The sequence below is a fragment of the Strongylocentrotus purpuratus genome, unplaced genomic scaffold, assembly GCF_000002235.5.
Source record: "Strongylocentrotus purpuratus isolate Spur 01 unplaced genomic scaffold, Spur_5.0 spur5_scaffold_14, whole genome shotgun sequence".
NCBI lineage: Eukaryota > Metazoa > Echinodermata > Echinoidea > Camarodonta > Strongylocentrotidae > Strongylocentrotus > Strongylocentrotus purpuratus.
The window spans coordinates 36,208,840-36,225,910 of NW_022145599.1; the positions used below are offsets into that span (position 1 = coordinate 36,208,840).

The 17,071-nt window shown below is 36.5% G+C and overlaps 1 protein-coding gene across 3 annotated transcripts; it reads right to left on the reverse strand.

Moving 5' to 3' along the window:
- Positions 1-4,940: 4,940 nt before the first annotated feature.
- Positions 4,941-16,478, reverse strand: LOC755737 (cell death-inducing p53-target protein 1 homolog). Of its 3 annotated transcripts, none has more exons than XM_030984854.1 (6): positions 16,224-16,478; positions 11,391-11,424; positions 10,256-10,295; positions 8,293-8,657; positions 7,108-7,256; positions 4,941-6,329 (listed from the first exon to the last, which is right to left on the reverse strand). In XM_030984854.1, exons 3-6 carry the CDS (start codon positions 10,290-10,292, stop codon positions 6,221-6,223), a joined length of 660 nt encoding a protein of 219 aa, XP_030840714.1. In that variant the 5' UTR covers positions 10,293-10,295; positions 11,391-11,424; positions 16,224-16,478; the 3' UTR covers positions 4,941-6,220. The 3 variants fall into 3 exon arrangements, with proteins under 3 accessions (XP_030840714.1, XP_030840715.1, XP_030840713.1); XM_030984855.1 differs by lacking the exon at positions 11,391-11,424 and adding an exon at positions 15,607-15,609; XM_030984853.1 differs by lacking the exon at positions 11,391-11,424 and having other exon boundaries at positions 16,224-16,477.
- Positions 16,479-17,071: the final 593 nt, after the last annotated feature.

Genomic DNA, 17,071 nt, shown 5'->3' on the forward strand with positions numbered 1-17,071 from the left:
TTATTGATGTGCCTCAAGTCAGTTGCCCAATGCCCCACAGTGATTCAGGTATTGGAACTCATCCTCATCTCTTCAAGAAGCCAAGGATATTTTCAACTGTAACTCAAGTATGCTAAGGAAAGTGCAACTGTACCCTTAACCCTACGTTAACTGGGGGGGGGGGTCAATTTGACCCCCCCCCCCCTGTCGAAATTTCACGACTTCTCCGAAACCGCGGCAGATATAAAATTTTCCTTTCATGACTTTTTTCTTTTGAGTCTTACGCATCTTTTAAAACAATTTTATCGAAAATCGGACGTATAGTTACAAAGTCACATGACCTTTTGTCTTCGCATGTCAGCCCGAAAATCGCTCATTTTTGTGATTTGTGTACAAAACATATGGAAATGTCATTTTTCCTTAAAAGAGATCAAACATTGGTTATTTAGTCTTGTTTAAAGTTTGGGTGTTTGTTTTGGGGTCAAAATAGTTGAATTGTAGTTATAAATGAAATAAAACAACAAAATCAACAAAAATAATAAAATACATAAGTTAAAAAACAATGAAATACATAAGAAATTATCAAAACAAGAGATAACATAGGAATAACCTGGCTCTTCCAATTTTTTGTGTTGTATTATTATTCCAAATGGTCTAACAAATATATGTAGTGAAAAAGAATGCTTAAATATGAATAATGTATGATTAAAGACCAAAAATGTGAATTTTATGATCTTATTTGCGTAAATTACCATAAATATGCAAATGAGTGAATTTTTCGAAAAATTGAAATTACCATTGTATTCTATACACTTCACTTGACATGTATGCAAATTTTCGCGGTGATCGGCCGTTTAAACGACCGAGATCTTAGAGGGGGGGGGGGGGTCAAATTGACCCCCCCCCCCCCAGTAAAAACCTGGTCTGAAATAGCCCAGTTAAGGTGTGAAACTTCAGAAATATGTTCACCAACTCTTCAAAGTTTGATGATGGTGTCAACTCTATTTTAATTTCTTGCAGCGAGGAGCTATTGCAGTCCTTCAACTCTGTGATTGCTGGCATTGGGGAGAGGGTCATTTTTTTCCTGTGATTTTGCAGACTTGTAGAGATTCTGATTCAGTGAAATTACTTTTAAAGTGTTACTTAAAGATATAATGTGCTGTATTTCTAGTGTGTCTAGGCTCACTGTCAATTACAGCATATATTAGATGTTCAGATCTTCTGTTTATCATCTCCTCCAGATCCTTAAGGGTAATTTTGTGTAATCATTTGTATTTATATAATTTTACATTCATTTTACTGATGGTTCTCATGGTTCCAGAAGGAAATGCAAGTTCTTGGTTCATTCAAGAAGTATTTGAACGTAATTCAAGACAACTATACGTGATTGCACGACAATAAAAAAAAACAGATTAATTGAGACAAAAACAGTGGCTGAACATATCGTCGCTGTTTTCACGAAGTGACGGTAGTGAAAAAAAATTGCATTCACTTTGTGTTACGATTTTCCTCACTACCGTCACTTCATGAAAACAAGGACGATATGTTGGTAATATAAAGGCAAAAGTCAAAGCTATGATATGGTCCTCCATGGGGGCAGATATGCACGAAATTCAATCTCTGAAGTAATTGTGTGTCTCTTTATTTTGAGCTCACTGTAGGGTACTTTCTTGTGAAGAAGCTGGCAGCTCCTCACAAGTCTTACCGTCTATAAATAAATGTCTTCAGCTTCTTCACAAGAATAGTATCAATACACCTGCTCTCTCTCTCTCTCTCTCTCTCTCTCTCTCTCTCTCTCTCTCTCTCTCTCTCTCTCTCTATCTCTCTCTCTCTTGTCTTTATTTTAATGACCCTTTTAAGTTTTAATCATCTGAAGGAAGTAGCTAAATAGAATTAGCATCACATGTGGTCGCTGAAAGTATGTTTAGCACGTTTCTTCAGTCAAAGGAACTGGACTTCTACAGACACATAATATGTCCATTACCACATGAGATTCAATGAATATCCAACCTTTCCTGAGTTTCCCCTGATAAGGCAGTGTCATGTCACTGCTGCTCAGTTTTCTTTAAACTGTAGAAATGTTGCAAAGGTTGCATGCTCTCATATACATGTACGAATGCAAATCATTGCCCTTTTTCAATTCTTGTAATTTCTTAAGTACTTTGCCAAGTGATCTTCATAAATCTCTCTCTTCTTAACCTATTTGTATTGCTCATTAGCAAGCCATTGTTTTTAGACAGAGAGGAAGGCGGTGCAATAGCCATCATTCTGCTCCTGTTTTCAACTGTTCTTGCTAAATTTCCCTTCCCAAACAGCAGATGTACAAGTACTGGTTCCTCAATGCAGTCCTTAGAGACATTTGTAATAAGCACTATAAAAATTAAAGTTAAAGACCAGTTATGGTCATGCGATTGCATTGTGAAAGAAACGTTGTGGAATCGATCAGAAAAGGTTGATCATCTAGCATCTAGCATCTGCAAGGTTCTGGAATCATCAAAATGATAAGAAATTTTTTTATCATCATGTATTAGTCAAAACATATTCTTTCACATGATTGGTAATGAGAGCTTCCATTTCATTTTTTGAAATTGGGGCGTTTCCAATACTGGTCTTTACCTTTAAATATTATTTTATTATTTCCTTTCTACAAACAGTTGTTGTTTCTTTTTTCTGCCAGACATGTTCTTTACGAGGGCTAAAAATATTCCTCAACTTGCATATACATATGTCATTGCTATTGTAAATGTGTACAATTGTATGTATATAAGAATTTTATATTTCCTAAATTATGAAGTGTAAATGTAATTTGTTTTGTGTATAATAGAAAAGGCCTAATACTTATTTATGTGCTTCACATTAGGAATCCAAGTTTTTCTTTAACCGTAAAAGAAGGAAATGTTTTTAATAAAGTCTTGTTTAGAGTTAACTCTGTTTCATAGATATGGTCTTCTGACTCTTCTCTTAATCTATTGTTGTACAATTCACTCAAAAAGACTACCAGTACTATATTACTCTTTGTTCATTTCTCAACTCATATACCGGTACATTATTTACCAAAATAGTTTTGGCAGACATAAAGTAGTTGTCCAGATTTCATGGTGACATTTATATTCTGTCCTTCCCATAACTCAAGATGGCTTTAAATCAGAGAATGGTCCCCCCTCCCCCCTCTCTCTCTCTCCCTCTCCTTCTCCTGTTTTCCCCCATGGCGGGGTAAGGGTTAGGTTAGAGTATAGAGCACAGAGATAATTTAAGGCTATTTGGAGTTTTGTTATTTTGTTCAAACATCTCAGTATTATAGATTGTTAAACAATATCCATTAATAGTTCTGGTCAATTCAGATACATTAAGCATAGTCAGATATCTATTCATACACCCGCTATTACCCATACGAAGGCACAGCACCACAATGACCAAACTCTAGCACTATGAGGAAGACTTGGTGTTAAGGCATATTTTATTATGAACATAAATATGTCATAAAAAATAAATGTATGTGAGTTCAGACGGTACTGGTACAAGTTGCTTGAAATCCAAACTACATGGTGTTCATTTGCATATACCTTCAGCATAATGAAATAAGTACAGCCTCTATAAACAATATTTCTTACACACAATTTCAGCTTGCACCTCCGGTACTACAGTATTCCTAAGGCAGAATAAGATGATGAACTTAGTGCCAACTGTACAATCAATACAGACATATTTGTTCTGAATTAATTTACTCTTCTGCTTTCAAGAAATAAAACCTCTTAATTAAAAAGATAACTTTCTATTGTCTGGTTGGATTATATTGAGATGAATGAAAAAATGCACTCAACTATGCTCACATTGCCATGCTGTTTTTTGTTATGGTCTGTTTTGATAGTACATCTGTAAAGCGCTTAGAAACATCTAAGCGCTATATAAAAGCGAAATATTATTTATCATTATTATTTTTTTTTTTTTCTCAGAGACATTGCCAATCTGCAAAGATAAATATTGTCTAAATGAAAATTTATACTGGTCACAACTTTTGTTTACCAATACTTTGAGTAAATAGTGCTGTATTTAACTAATTCCTCTCATCCCCATTATAATATATAATTCCTATGGGATGTGAATCACATACCAGTAAGTAAAATTCAATATTAAAGGTAATACAAAGTTTTGGTATGGGGTCATGAATTTGGTTCAAATGAACATATGGAGGCATAAGCAATCCTACAATATGCAGTGATCGTTGTCGCGGTTCAACTAGAGTCTAAAGTTATGAAATTGTAAATTATAAACTCTTTATGTTGTATAGCTCCCTCTCAAGGTCAAGATATTAATTAAGCTATAAAACAATGTTTCTCGACCAAAATTGACCGATTAGCTTTTCCCGTTTGGAAATTATATATCATATCTACATATTCTGAGATTTTCATTGTCACAGCTACTATTGTACGGCTGTAGGCGCTATTTGAAATTTATCAAAATTTACTGGGAGCACCTGTAAATTTTAATATTCAATTTTTCTTGAAAGCAGAAATGTTTTAGGAGCTAAAATTTCTAGTGCTTAAAAATCCATAGGGGCATCCAAATATATCAAAATTGTAAAGAATCACTATCCACCCAATTTTCAAAATTTCCCAAAACTTTGCATTACCTTTAACATGCACACATTATTATTTAAATTTATTTTATTTATAAATATTATTTAAATTATATATTAATCATACAAAATACAAGGATATGTATAAATCTAAAATAACAATTAAAACTACATTGAAAGGTTAACCCTATCACTCCCTGTAACCAGTGATAAAACACATGCAGCTGTGTAAGCCTCTCCAAAGGGCAGATGTAAATATTGCATATTTGTTCATATTTGCTGTATGATTATAATAACCTCTGAGTAATAATAATATGAAAGGGTATTAAATACATGATATTGTACATTAATTTACATACTTTGAACCTTAATATGGTCCTTTTTCTAACCTTGAATATATCATTTGTATTTGGTCCTATTACGTTGATCTCTTCTATTTCAATAAAACCTACAAAGATATCCAACGCAGAGTGCACACAGAGTAGTACTAGCAGTGAAAAAAACATAAACAAAGTTTTTTTGAATTACATAAATGCAAGAATATTGCGTGAAGATTATAACAATATCTAGATGGAATGAGCTTTGTGTCTTATATGTACTTCTTCAGACTGAAGCTAGTACTATACCCAAATCCAAACTGCTACCTATGCTATGTTACATGTCTATCATGTCTAGCTAGATAGATCCTGGATCTACACGACTGTAGATGGGCAGGATACAGTCCTTCAGTATTAATGTGCCACAGGATTTGCTACATTGCCTTAAAGAAGATTATACATCAGCTAAATAATTATATTGAAAGACCTTTCACAAAGCAAATAAAGAACGATATATACACAATACACAATCTAAAAAATATAAAAACAGACATAATAAAACAGAGAAAAATACAAATAAAACCATTCTAGATATAATGCTATTTGGTGTAATACTATATTGTGATAATAATTGTGATAAATACGGTTTCATAGATCAACTTCTTATCCTAAAAACAGATATGAAGCTCCTCTTTAGTAGTAGTAGATAATATATATGTACAAAGTGTAAAAATGATTTGTTTAGGGACATGGGCAGTGGAGCTGCATTTTCAGCCACAGAACTGATGGTTACGCGCAGGGCTTATTGTTGGGACTGGTTCTTGGTCCTGGATCTAAAACTGAGTCAGGCAGCCTAACTGATGGCCTAATGCTGGACTGGTTCTTGGTCCGGGACCTAAAGCTGACTCCAGCAGTCTAACTGATGGTTACACACATGCAAGGCTCAATGCTGGATTGGTTCTTGGTCCTGAACCTAAAGCAGACTCCAGCGGCCTAACTGATGGTTACACGCAGGGCTTATTATCAGGACTGGTTCTTGGTCCTGGAGCTAAAGCTGACTCCAGCGGCCTAACTGATGTTTACACACAGGTCTTATTATTGGGACTGGTTTTTGGTCCTGGAGCTAAAGCTGACTCCAGCAGCCTAACTGATGTTTACACACAGGTCTTATTATTGGGACTGGTTTTTGGTCCTGGACCTAAAGCTGACTCCAGTGGTCTAACTGATGTTTACACACAGGTCTTATTATTGGGACTGGTTTTTGGTCCTGGACCTAAAGCTGACTCCAGTGGTCTAACTGATGTTTACACACAGGTCTTATTATTGGGACTGGTTTTTGGTCCTGGACCTAAAGCTGACTCCAGCGGCCTAATTGATGTTTACACACAGGACAGGTATGGACGGCATCCTTGCAGGCATCAATGCACAGAGGAATCAAACAGCAGAAGAACCAAAGTCTGTAATAACAACAAAATATTATACTGTGTGTTAATACATCAGCTGAATGATCAGTAATAAATGAATGGATTATGAAAGAAACTAAGTATTCTCATATTTTTGTATACTCATGTTTCAGAGATAACATAGCCACAGCACCATATAACCTCGACTTATTAAAATGAACTATTCTGAGACAATTAAATCAAAAAGGTAACCAGCAGTATTGGTTCGGGGCTTGGGGCATGGATCTAATAAAATAACAATTCCAAAAGAAAACGAAAAAAGGCAGACACAAACTGAAACTTTGTGTTTGCTGAGCATGCACCCATTTTTGACTGATATTGATTTTGTACAATTAGGATCTTTTATTTTCCTATTTTGTTTTTCATGCATTTCTCTAACAAATCTTTTGAAAAGGAAAAAAAAACTATCACCTAAATGCATCACATTTTATCACATTTACTGAGCAAGTCTATAGGTCCCCATACATGGGCAACCATTTCTCTTACTTCTTAAATATTTGCTGCCAAACACAGCAATTTATCTAGTAGCAACTGTGCAATCGGGTCACTGACTATGTCAAGACCATAAAGCTAGTTGACTTAAAGGCCATCAGTACTAGTTTGACTGTGAGGGATTGACAGGTGGCTATCTCATCAAATCAGCTCTCAATTAACATAAGAAAAAGAGGATCATGGGGGACCAATGGTTACTGATTAGGCATTGTTTTCTATATAGAGGGAGCAAGTAGCTACAAGTAGTACAGTGGGGCTTTAAAAGTAGATGTAGACTTACCCAAAGATGCATAGAGCTCCCATGATGAGGAGAGTGAGTCCTCCTATCTCCCGCCGGACGTTAGACGTGACCTGATTGTGGCAGTTAGGACAGGCACAAACAACAGGGGCATCCCGGAAGGTCAGGTTATGATGGACCACAAGACCAGGCTGGTTAGCATACAGCAGAGAGGAGAAGAAAATGTCACTTACGCGTCACAATGAAATTATGTATCAACTAAAAGTCAAACTGATCGGCTAACTTAGAATCATCAGGCCATCGCATCCAGTTGGGTTGTCGCACTATTGCTGCACGACCGTGAAACAAAAGCGGAAGATGACGCCTCCTTTTGCATAAATTTGCTGGAGGGTTTTCACAAAGTGTGGGATAAATTGGACCAGACCATTTGTAGATAAGATGAGTTAATTTCTCACGCATTATCCCAACATTTCATGAATAAAGGGCATGTTTTCATAAAAGGTTGGTACACGACCACCTGACCAAACACGATGGCACACTGATTCAAAGTAACCCACACAAACTGATATTGCATTCTTACTTATAGGACAAATTATTGAAAAAAGAAGTTTAATTAGGACTTATTAAATAATTTTTCTTACATGGTTTTTTAGTAAACCACCCTCAGGCCGAAGACCAATATTTAATCAACTGGTCATCATTTATGAGAAATCTATAAAAAAAAAATGGGACAACATGCGCATACATAAGCCCCCCCCCCCCCCCCCCCCTCCCCCCTCTCTACTTTTCATTCATTTTTCTTTCTTGATTTCCTAAGTAAGGTAGAGCATACAGGTACAAAATACCAGGCATGAGCTAGATATCTCTTGTGGAATAATCATACTTTAAAAATGCACTAAAAATGAGACCCCCTCCATTAGGTAGAAAGCTGTTCCAAACAATGATTTATATTGTTCACTTCATTGATAAAAATGCCTGAACATAATAAACCAAGAGTCCTAGAACAACAAATCATGACACAATTAACCCTTCCGTTCACCTAACTAAGGCTCATGACACCGCTAATCATTCCATGAAGCAGCATTCAATTAAGACACCATTACCATCCTTTTTAGGAAAAAATCTGACAAGGAAAATAACTTTGATTCTGTAAACAGAAAACATCTTCTAATCAACTTCCCTAATCGGACAAATGTCATCAAGAATGAACTATTTTGCATTACAGACCTGACTAACAATCACAACATTGTTGGGGTCTACTGCCTGTGGTTGAGAAGTGTAGGCTGTGTTCATTGGTGGGGGTTGCACTGTGTAGCCGGCAGGGGGTGGGGGTTGCACTGGGTAGCCGGCAGCGGGTGGGGGTTGCATTGGATAGCCGGCACCGGGTGGAGGTTGCATTGGGTAGCCGGCAGCGGGTGGGGGTTGGACTGGGTAGCCGGCCGTGGGTGGGGGCTGGACAGTGTACCCTGATGCAGGAGGGGGCTGCATTGGATAGCCAGGATTGGTTGCAGGGTAGCTGGGCTGGTCTGGTCCTTGTGCATAAGGAGGGGGAGGGGTATCTTCCATTCCTCCTGCAGATCCTTGGCTCTTCTCTGTGCAATACATCAAATGAAAACCTTGTCAATTGAGGACAATGAATGACAGAATTAATGATGAAAATGTAGCCCAAGTTTAAATTGATTAGCTATTAATCCTTCTTTCGTCAGTAAGGCATCTATATATACATATAGATCCAACAAACCTTCAAAACATCAACTTCACTTGTGTCAATCCAGATTGGCATACGTCTCTCGTACCCCCCCCCCCCCCCCCTCCAGCCTATAGTGTTTTGCTTAGAATTTGCTATTACACACATATTCTTACTATTAAATGACATGATACCTTCAGGGTGCTACAAGAATTTTTTTCACCACTTGCCCTGTCGGGCAAGTGGGTTTTCAATTTACTTGCCCAAACAATATTTCCACTTGCCCAAACTTTAAAGCGAAAAAGTAGTTCGCTTTCTTGGCTGGCGGTGCCTCCATGTTTACTAGCACAATCGAGAAAAAACAGCTGATCAACGCACGTGTGTGTCTGTGCAAGCCGCTGTCATTTGGAATTGTAGGCTAATTTTCAGCTGTTAATAATTTGGGTCAACTCTTCCATCAAGAAACGTCATGTAAATAATGGGTAATCAACTATTTTAAATAAAGTACGGACATTTTTATTTCATCATTCACTGCTATAAATATCATGCCAAAATTTGTAAATTCTTACTAAATAATAATATTGAAGATATTTTACGATAAATCTCGGATAAGTATGCGAAAACTAGACTAAACAACGTCGCTAAAACCATGAAAACAAAACAACAACGGCTTATATTCTGGGGGTCTCGATACTATTATCAAAATGACTCGCTCGGTCGGATCTTGAGACCGCAGTAATAAATTGAAAACGAGACAAAAACATTCATCTGATTTATATGAGCAGCGAGTTTTAAATAATATGTTCACAATCATTAACAGTCATTATGAATAAATATCAAACATTTGACTTTTTGTACTTACTAGAAAATCCCTGTTGTTTATTCCATTCCGATTCGCACGTGTTCATTTCCCTAGAATAATGACGTCATATTTGGCGTGATTCAACCAATCGGCAATCAGAGAATAGCAAAGGCCTGTCGGTGCAGCCTGCAGAGCTAGAGAGAGAGAGCGCGAATAAGCTCGCAGCTGGTACGATCGCGCTAGCTGTCTCTAGCTAGCTCACGGCCGGCCGTGCGTGGAGGCGGAGCGGCATTCATGGCTTGAAGTGTCACTGTTGCATGCGCGCTGAGCTAGCTGAGCTGGCTAGCTGTCTGTAAAGTTTTTTCGAAATCGGAACGATCGCTTTTTTGCTTCTGGATTTTGACGACGGGTAAGAAGTTGACGGGTGAATGGTAGAGTTCTTGGACACTAGGAAATTACTGTAAAAGTATCACTTGCCCGAATCGGGCAAGTGATAATTTGATTTACTTGCCCGACGGCTCAATTTGGTTGCCCCGGGACGTCGGGCAAGCGGGTTTGTCGCGCCCTGACCTTTAGTTACTTCTCAACATGAAAGAATAGCTTATACCGGTAGGCAGTTTGTAACAAAATTCCATTCTGTCATCAGCTAGTGACACTGACAGGTCCTCAATATACCCGTACAAAAAGACTCTTTACCATACCTTGGTATTGTGGGGGAGCTCCTTGGTAGTCAGACATGATCTGCAGATGAGGAAAAAAATATATATTATAAATGAATTTCCATGAAACTCACTTGAATAATTTTAAGTGAATACCAAATCCATTTATTAGATTGGCCTAAATGGAGATAGAATAATCACAGAAACAAATCGGTCTATTTCAAAGATAAAGACAAGTTTTGGAAACGCCCCCCCTTTCAAAAAATTAAATGGAAGCTCTTATTTCCAATCATGTGAAAGAATGTGTTTTGACTAATGCGTGATACAAATTTTGCAGAGAAACCGCCTACTAATTGATTTATTTGGTAAATTATCATATCTATTTGGACCTGATAGATATCGCGCATGTGTGCGCACGTGTCGCGTAGACCCATATACATGTACATCTTTCTGTGTACAGTGCTTGTAACTTTACCAAGACTGGGCCAAATTTCTTATCATTTTGATGATTCCAGAACCTTGCAGTACACACCAATGCTTATAGATGATCAACCTTTTCTGATTCATTCGACAACATTTCTTTCACAATACAATCGCATGACCATAACTGGCCTTTAAAATCAGCAGGAAAAAAAAATTAAAATAAAACTTCAGTAATCAGTACTGATCAGTAACGGGATATCTCCCACTGGCAGTTTATGTGATGTCACACTGAACACGGAGAACTTCCACAAAATGACTTGATACATCCCATTCTCATTTTTATTCATACTTTTCTGCTACCCAGTATATATTTATTTATTTTCACAGGAGAGTAGACCTATAGACCTCGAACTATAGTACATTGTCATGAAAATAATTTCTATAATATTCCATCAGAATAAATCAGGAAAATGATATTATCGGTACTATATTTTACAGAATTCATTTACATGAAAGTCGACAGTTCTCTTTTTCAACAATTTACATGACCATGTTAACGAGTGAGGGATATATACACTGTGTACCTTGTATGGATCTTCTTAAGTACGCTTATCACGTGTTCCAAATCAATGATGTGTTTTTCACATCATAATAATACATCCACAGGGGCATTCAAATATATAAAAATTGTAAAGAATCATTGTCCCAATTTTCAAAATTTCCCAAAACTTTTTATATTATAGCCTACATGTACCTTTAAGTAAAAAGATATCAGCCCAGAAAAAGCACTGAAAAGACAAGTCAAAGAAATGGTTAGACAGGTTATACTATATCTAATCAGCATACTAATGATATGCATATTTTTAGAGATAGAATCCACTTTGCATATATTTGTTGTTGCTATGTCTGGCAATAGGCCTACTATGTGCATTTTTGGAGTGGTCAAGTGAAAATTTTGTTCAAGAAGCGTGCATATAATTAAAACACATATGGGCCTCGGCCCATATATATGCAGGTCTCTTGCAAACAAGTTCTCACAGCTCAGCTCAGTTAGATTATATTAGTAGCTTATTATACAAAATATGTGCCATAATTGTTAGATCGAAAGCTTCAGTCTCTGATATCGACGGTTGTTCCGCTGAGATTCCATCTGGCTAGGCTCTATGGGGAATGTCAACAAATGTCAGTTTTATTAAAGATAAAAACCAGTTCTGGTCATGCGATTGCATTGTGAAAGAAATGTTGTGGAATCGATCAGAAAAGGTTGATCATCTAGCATATAAGTACTGGTGTGTTACGTGTGTACTGCAAGCCCGGTGGGGTCCCTCCCCCTCAGAGGGTGACACGTATGACCGCTTTTGCGGTCAATTTCAAGGACATTTTGTGAAATTTAACCCCCTTTTTAACGTCAAAACAAGGACAAAATTGTACTTTGGAATACCCTTATTTATAAGATTGTAAAGACACTTTCGCAAATTTACCCCTATTTTACCATATTTCAAGGACAAGACATTTATTATTTTTTGACTCGACTCGGCTCAGAGAATTTTTCTTCCCAGTTTTCTCTTTTCCCTTTTCCTGACCCCTATTAATCAATTTTGAGGACACCTGTGCACCCCTATTTTCTATATTTCGAGGAATATTTTGTCCGCGGACATTGCTTGAAATTGACCCCTTTTCCCGCGATTTTGGTAATGGTCATGCTGTCCCCAAGTCACTTTTAGTGACCCCACCGGGACTGCAAGGTTCTAGAATCATCAAAATGATAAGACATTTGGCCCAGTCTTGGTAAAGTTACAAGCACTGTACACAGAAAGATGTATGGGACTACGCACACGTGCGCAACACGTGCGTTTATCTCTCACATACCAATAGATAAACTAATTTACCAAATAGACTATATCAATTAGTAGGTGGTTTCCTGGCAAGACTGTTATCATCATGTATTAGTCAAAACATATTCTTTCACATGATTGGTAATAACAGATTCCATTTCATTTTTTGAAATTGGGGCATTTCCAATACTGGTCTTTATACCTTTAAAGAAATGACCCATGTCATGTCAGACAGTTATTTCTGTCTACATAATTGTAGCCTAATGCTATGAGATTGTGACAGTGAGACTTTACATTCCGTCACTCGTCAGACATGTCAGATAATTATAGTCTTAATATTAATGAACGGCATCCTAATTGTAGGCATCAATACACAGAGGAATCAAACAGCAGAAGAACCAAAGTCTGTAATAACAACAAAATATTTTAATATTTTAATACATCAGTTGAATGATCAGTAATAAATTAATGGATTATGAAAGAAACTAAGTATTCTCATATTTTTGTATACTCATGTTTCAGAGATAACATTTAGTGACCCCACCGGGACTGCAAGGTTCTAGAATCATCAAAATGATAAGAAATTTGGCCCAGTCTTGGTAAAGTTACAAGCACTGTACACAGAAAGGTGTATATGGGACTACGCACAAGTGCGCAACTTGTTACTTGTTACTTGTTACTTGTAGAGATAATCCCGATGGCAGCTATCATACAGCTAAACGCAACACGTGCGTTTATCTCTCACATACCAATAGATAAACTAATTTACCAAATAGACTAGAGTCTAGGCCTAGACTATATCAATTAGATCTAGTGGTTTCCTGGCAAAACTGTTAATGTTATCATCATGTATTAGTCAAAACATATTCTTTCACATGATTGGTAATAACAGATTCCATTTCATATTTTGAAATTGGGGCATTTCCAATACTGGTCTTTATACCTTTAACTCTTTATGCGCCACTTAAAACCCCCCCCTGTGCCACATTCTTTTAGGGTCACACATTTCGAGGGAATCTTTATTGACTCTGCTGAATCAAGAGGCTATAACTCTTCACTGGATGATCATGATGAAAAATATTGTGCAGCAAAGTTGTAGACCGGAAAACGTGCTTTTCGATGAACCGTCATTTGTTATATTTTGAATTATCATTTTTATAATAATCATAATTATATAATGTTTAATTTTTCTTATTTACGGCAGTTTTTTATCCCTCTAGAATTTCTTATTTAGCAATGATAAGACATCTTCAAATCGAATCTATTAGAAAGGTGGACTTCTTACCTTTCTTTACATACCTTGCTCAAGTATTCTAACAATTCAGAAGGTTAGTATTTAGGTTGTTGAAGAAAAGAAGTTCAATAGGGAGAGACTTGAAAGTACCCCGCTCAGCCACCCTTGACAATGGGCTAATCTGCCCATTGAAATCCCTATTACCCCAGGTTATTGTCAATGTCCGGTTTAGCGGGGCATGAAAAGGGACGTCGTGGGGATGTTTTTCTTTGTTGTGCCATGATAAGTCAATAAGAAATAAGAGAATGTTATTGATTTTGCCCACTGGTATGAGCATGTAAAAATGGTATAGGCATAATATATTATATGTGATATACATGACATAATCAGCATCTTATTGAAATGTCTCATTATGAATGTTCACCGCATCTGTTTTCTCACCTTCTTTACCCCTCAATAAAATTGATTTCAAGTACATTTATCACAGCCATAGATATACAAAGAAAGAATGAATCAATCTTAAAATATAAACTATATTGCATTGTTTTCCATTTACTTTATTGTGAGAGAGCTTATTATCAGAAATGATTGACGAGTGGAGTATGCAATGAATAAAATATGGAGAACGGACGTGAGAGACATTATGAGAGAGAAATAGTGATATGAAATGAAAGGACTTTACTGTGAATAAAGATTATAAGAGAAAGAGATAAAGATGACGGCAAGACAGGATACATATTGATACGAAAATAACAATAATAATGAGATAGAGATGACGGAAAGAAAGAGAGTAAACACTGATAGCATAAGAATGAATAAAGATAATAAGAGAAAGATATAGAGATGACGGCAAGACATAGGGTACATATAGATAGGAAAATGATAATAATAATAAGATAGAGATGACGGAAAGAAAGAGAGTAAACACTGATAGCATAAGAATGAATAAAGATAATAAGAGAAAGATATAGAGATGACGGCAAGACATAGGGTACATATAGATAGGAAAATGATAATAATAAAAAGATAGAGATGACGGAAAGAAAGAGAGTAAACACTGATAGCACAAGAATGAATAAAGATAATAAGAGAAAGATATACAGATGACGGCAAGACATAGGGTACATATAGATAGGAAAATGATAATAATAATAAGATAGAGATGACGGCAAGAAAGAGAGTAAACACTGATAGCATAAGAATGAATAAAGATAATAAGAGAAAGATATAGAGATGACGGCAAGACATAGGGTACATAATTATAGATAGGAAAATGATAATAATAATAAGATAGAGATGACGGAAAGAAAGAGAGTAAACACTGATAGCATAAGAATGAATAAAGATAATAAGAGAAAGATATAGAGATGACGGCAAGACATAGGGTACATATAGATAGGAAAATGATAATAATAATGAGATAGAGATGACGGCAAGAAAGAGAGTATTACACTCATAGCATAATAATGAATAAAGATAATAAGAAAAAGATATACAGATGACGGCAAGACATAGGGTACATATAGATAGGAAAATGATAATAATAATAAGATAGAGATGACGGAAAGAAAGAGAGTAAACACTGATAGCATAAGAATGAATAAAGATAATAAAAGAAAGATATAAAGATGACGGCAAGACAGGATACATCTTTCTTTCATTAGTTTTATTCATTCTTATTCTATCACTGTCTACTCTCTTTCTTGCTGTCATCTCTAGCTCTTTCATTAATTTTTATTCATTCTTATTCTATCAGTCTACTCTCTTTCTTGCTGTCATCTCTATCTCTTTCTTTCATTATTTTTATTCATTCTTATTCTATCACTGTCTACTCTCTTTCTTGCTGTCATCTCTATCTCCTTCTTTCATTTTTTTTATTCATTCTTATTCTATCAGTCTACTCTCTTTCTTGCTGTCATCTCTAGCTCTTTCATTAATTTTTATTCATTCTTATTCTATCAGTCTACTCTCAGGGAACACTTTTATCACTAGAGTCTTCGTCACTGCTCGATTCGTCGGAATCAGAGTCCATGCTCCATGCTTCCATAGTAACAAGATCTCGAGCCTCCTCTACACTAAACACACGTTGACGTTTTCCAGCAGGTGCCATCGTAACATCAGTAAAAAAAATCCAAAGAAAACCGCTAAATACACGGTAATTTCGAATGTAACACTATGAAGAAAAACAGTTTACCGGAAAGTGTGCGATGTATACAATGTAAACAATAGTAAACGCAACGCGTGGCTACACACTGCGAGCGGTATTATGAATGTCTAATTGACTCGTATACATCTGTGCAAAAATGCGAAGTTGGCACGCCTACGTCCGTGCAAATCGGCGAACAAAGCAAACAAAGAGTTAAAGAAATGACCCATGTCAGACAGTTATTTCTGTCTACATAATTGTAGCCTAATGCTATGAGATTGTGACAGTGAGACTTTACATTCCGTCACCCGTCAGACATGTCAGCTAATTATAGTCTTAAAACATGGTCAAGATCATTCCATTTAAACTTACTCTGTGCCGACAAAATGTTGACCAAAACGTAACCTTCTGATGAGCGGTCCTGATCCAGGCAAAAGGGACAAGAATTTCTCTTTTTGAGAGGCTAATTCAGGATCACGCAGCTCAGTCAGCTCTCAAGAAGGCGAAAGGTGGATAGCAGATTGAGAGAAAGTGCAAAAGTGTGCACAAGAAAGGCTTACGTAATTACGCTACGCGACCAACATATCGAAGGCGTGCATATGCTCGCTCCAGCCCGATGGGGGTTATTACGAGGCCAAAAGCATCCACCTAGCTAGCTCCAATATGCAATCCGTTGTTATTGTTGTTGCTTTAGTTAGACGCCATTCAGCTTTGTCCCAGATCAGGCTTCGCTGTTAATTGTCAGCGGTAGTGTTTCGACTTAAGCATAAAATGTGACATTGACGTGGTGTTCAATTGTCTTGTATTTTTTTCCTATGTTTGATTCTTGAGACTGCTCTGTTTATCAGTTGCTTGGGAAAATATTTCATAATTTACAAAATTTAGAGGAGACTGGAAACAAAAAGACCACCATCAAAATTAAGGGTTCCATATATATCTCAATAACAAGGAAATTTGTAGCAAAAAAAAAAAAAAAATCAACCTGTGATAATTTTCACTGTAGGAAGGAAGATGGACACCATGCATGCATGCTTAGCTCTCGATCATCATTATCTATTTTACTGATATTGGTGACAATTACTTTGGTGCTATATAGCTGTACAATTATACGGCTACCTGCTTTCTAAAAAATGACAATCAGTCATAATTAGTCCGGAACATTATCATCCTTATCAAATATAACCCCGGTCATCATCATCATTCAAAACACCTCTTCTTCC

Excerpts from the sequence above, each read along its gene's own strand:
- LOC755737 (XM_030984854.1), bottom strand. The coding sequence starts at position 10,292 with ATGTCTGACTACCAAGGAGCTCCCCCACAATACCAAG. Across the intron at positions 8,658-10,255 it reads AGCTCCCCCACAATACCAAG|AGAAGAGCCAAGGATCTGCA; the intron begins GTATGGTAAAGA and ends TGTATTGCACAG. Across the intron at positions 7,257-8,292 it reads ATGTTGTGATTGTTAGTCAG|CCTGGTCTTGTGGTCCATCA; the intron begins GTCTGTAATGCA and ends TATGCTAACCAG.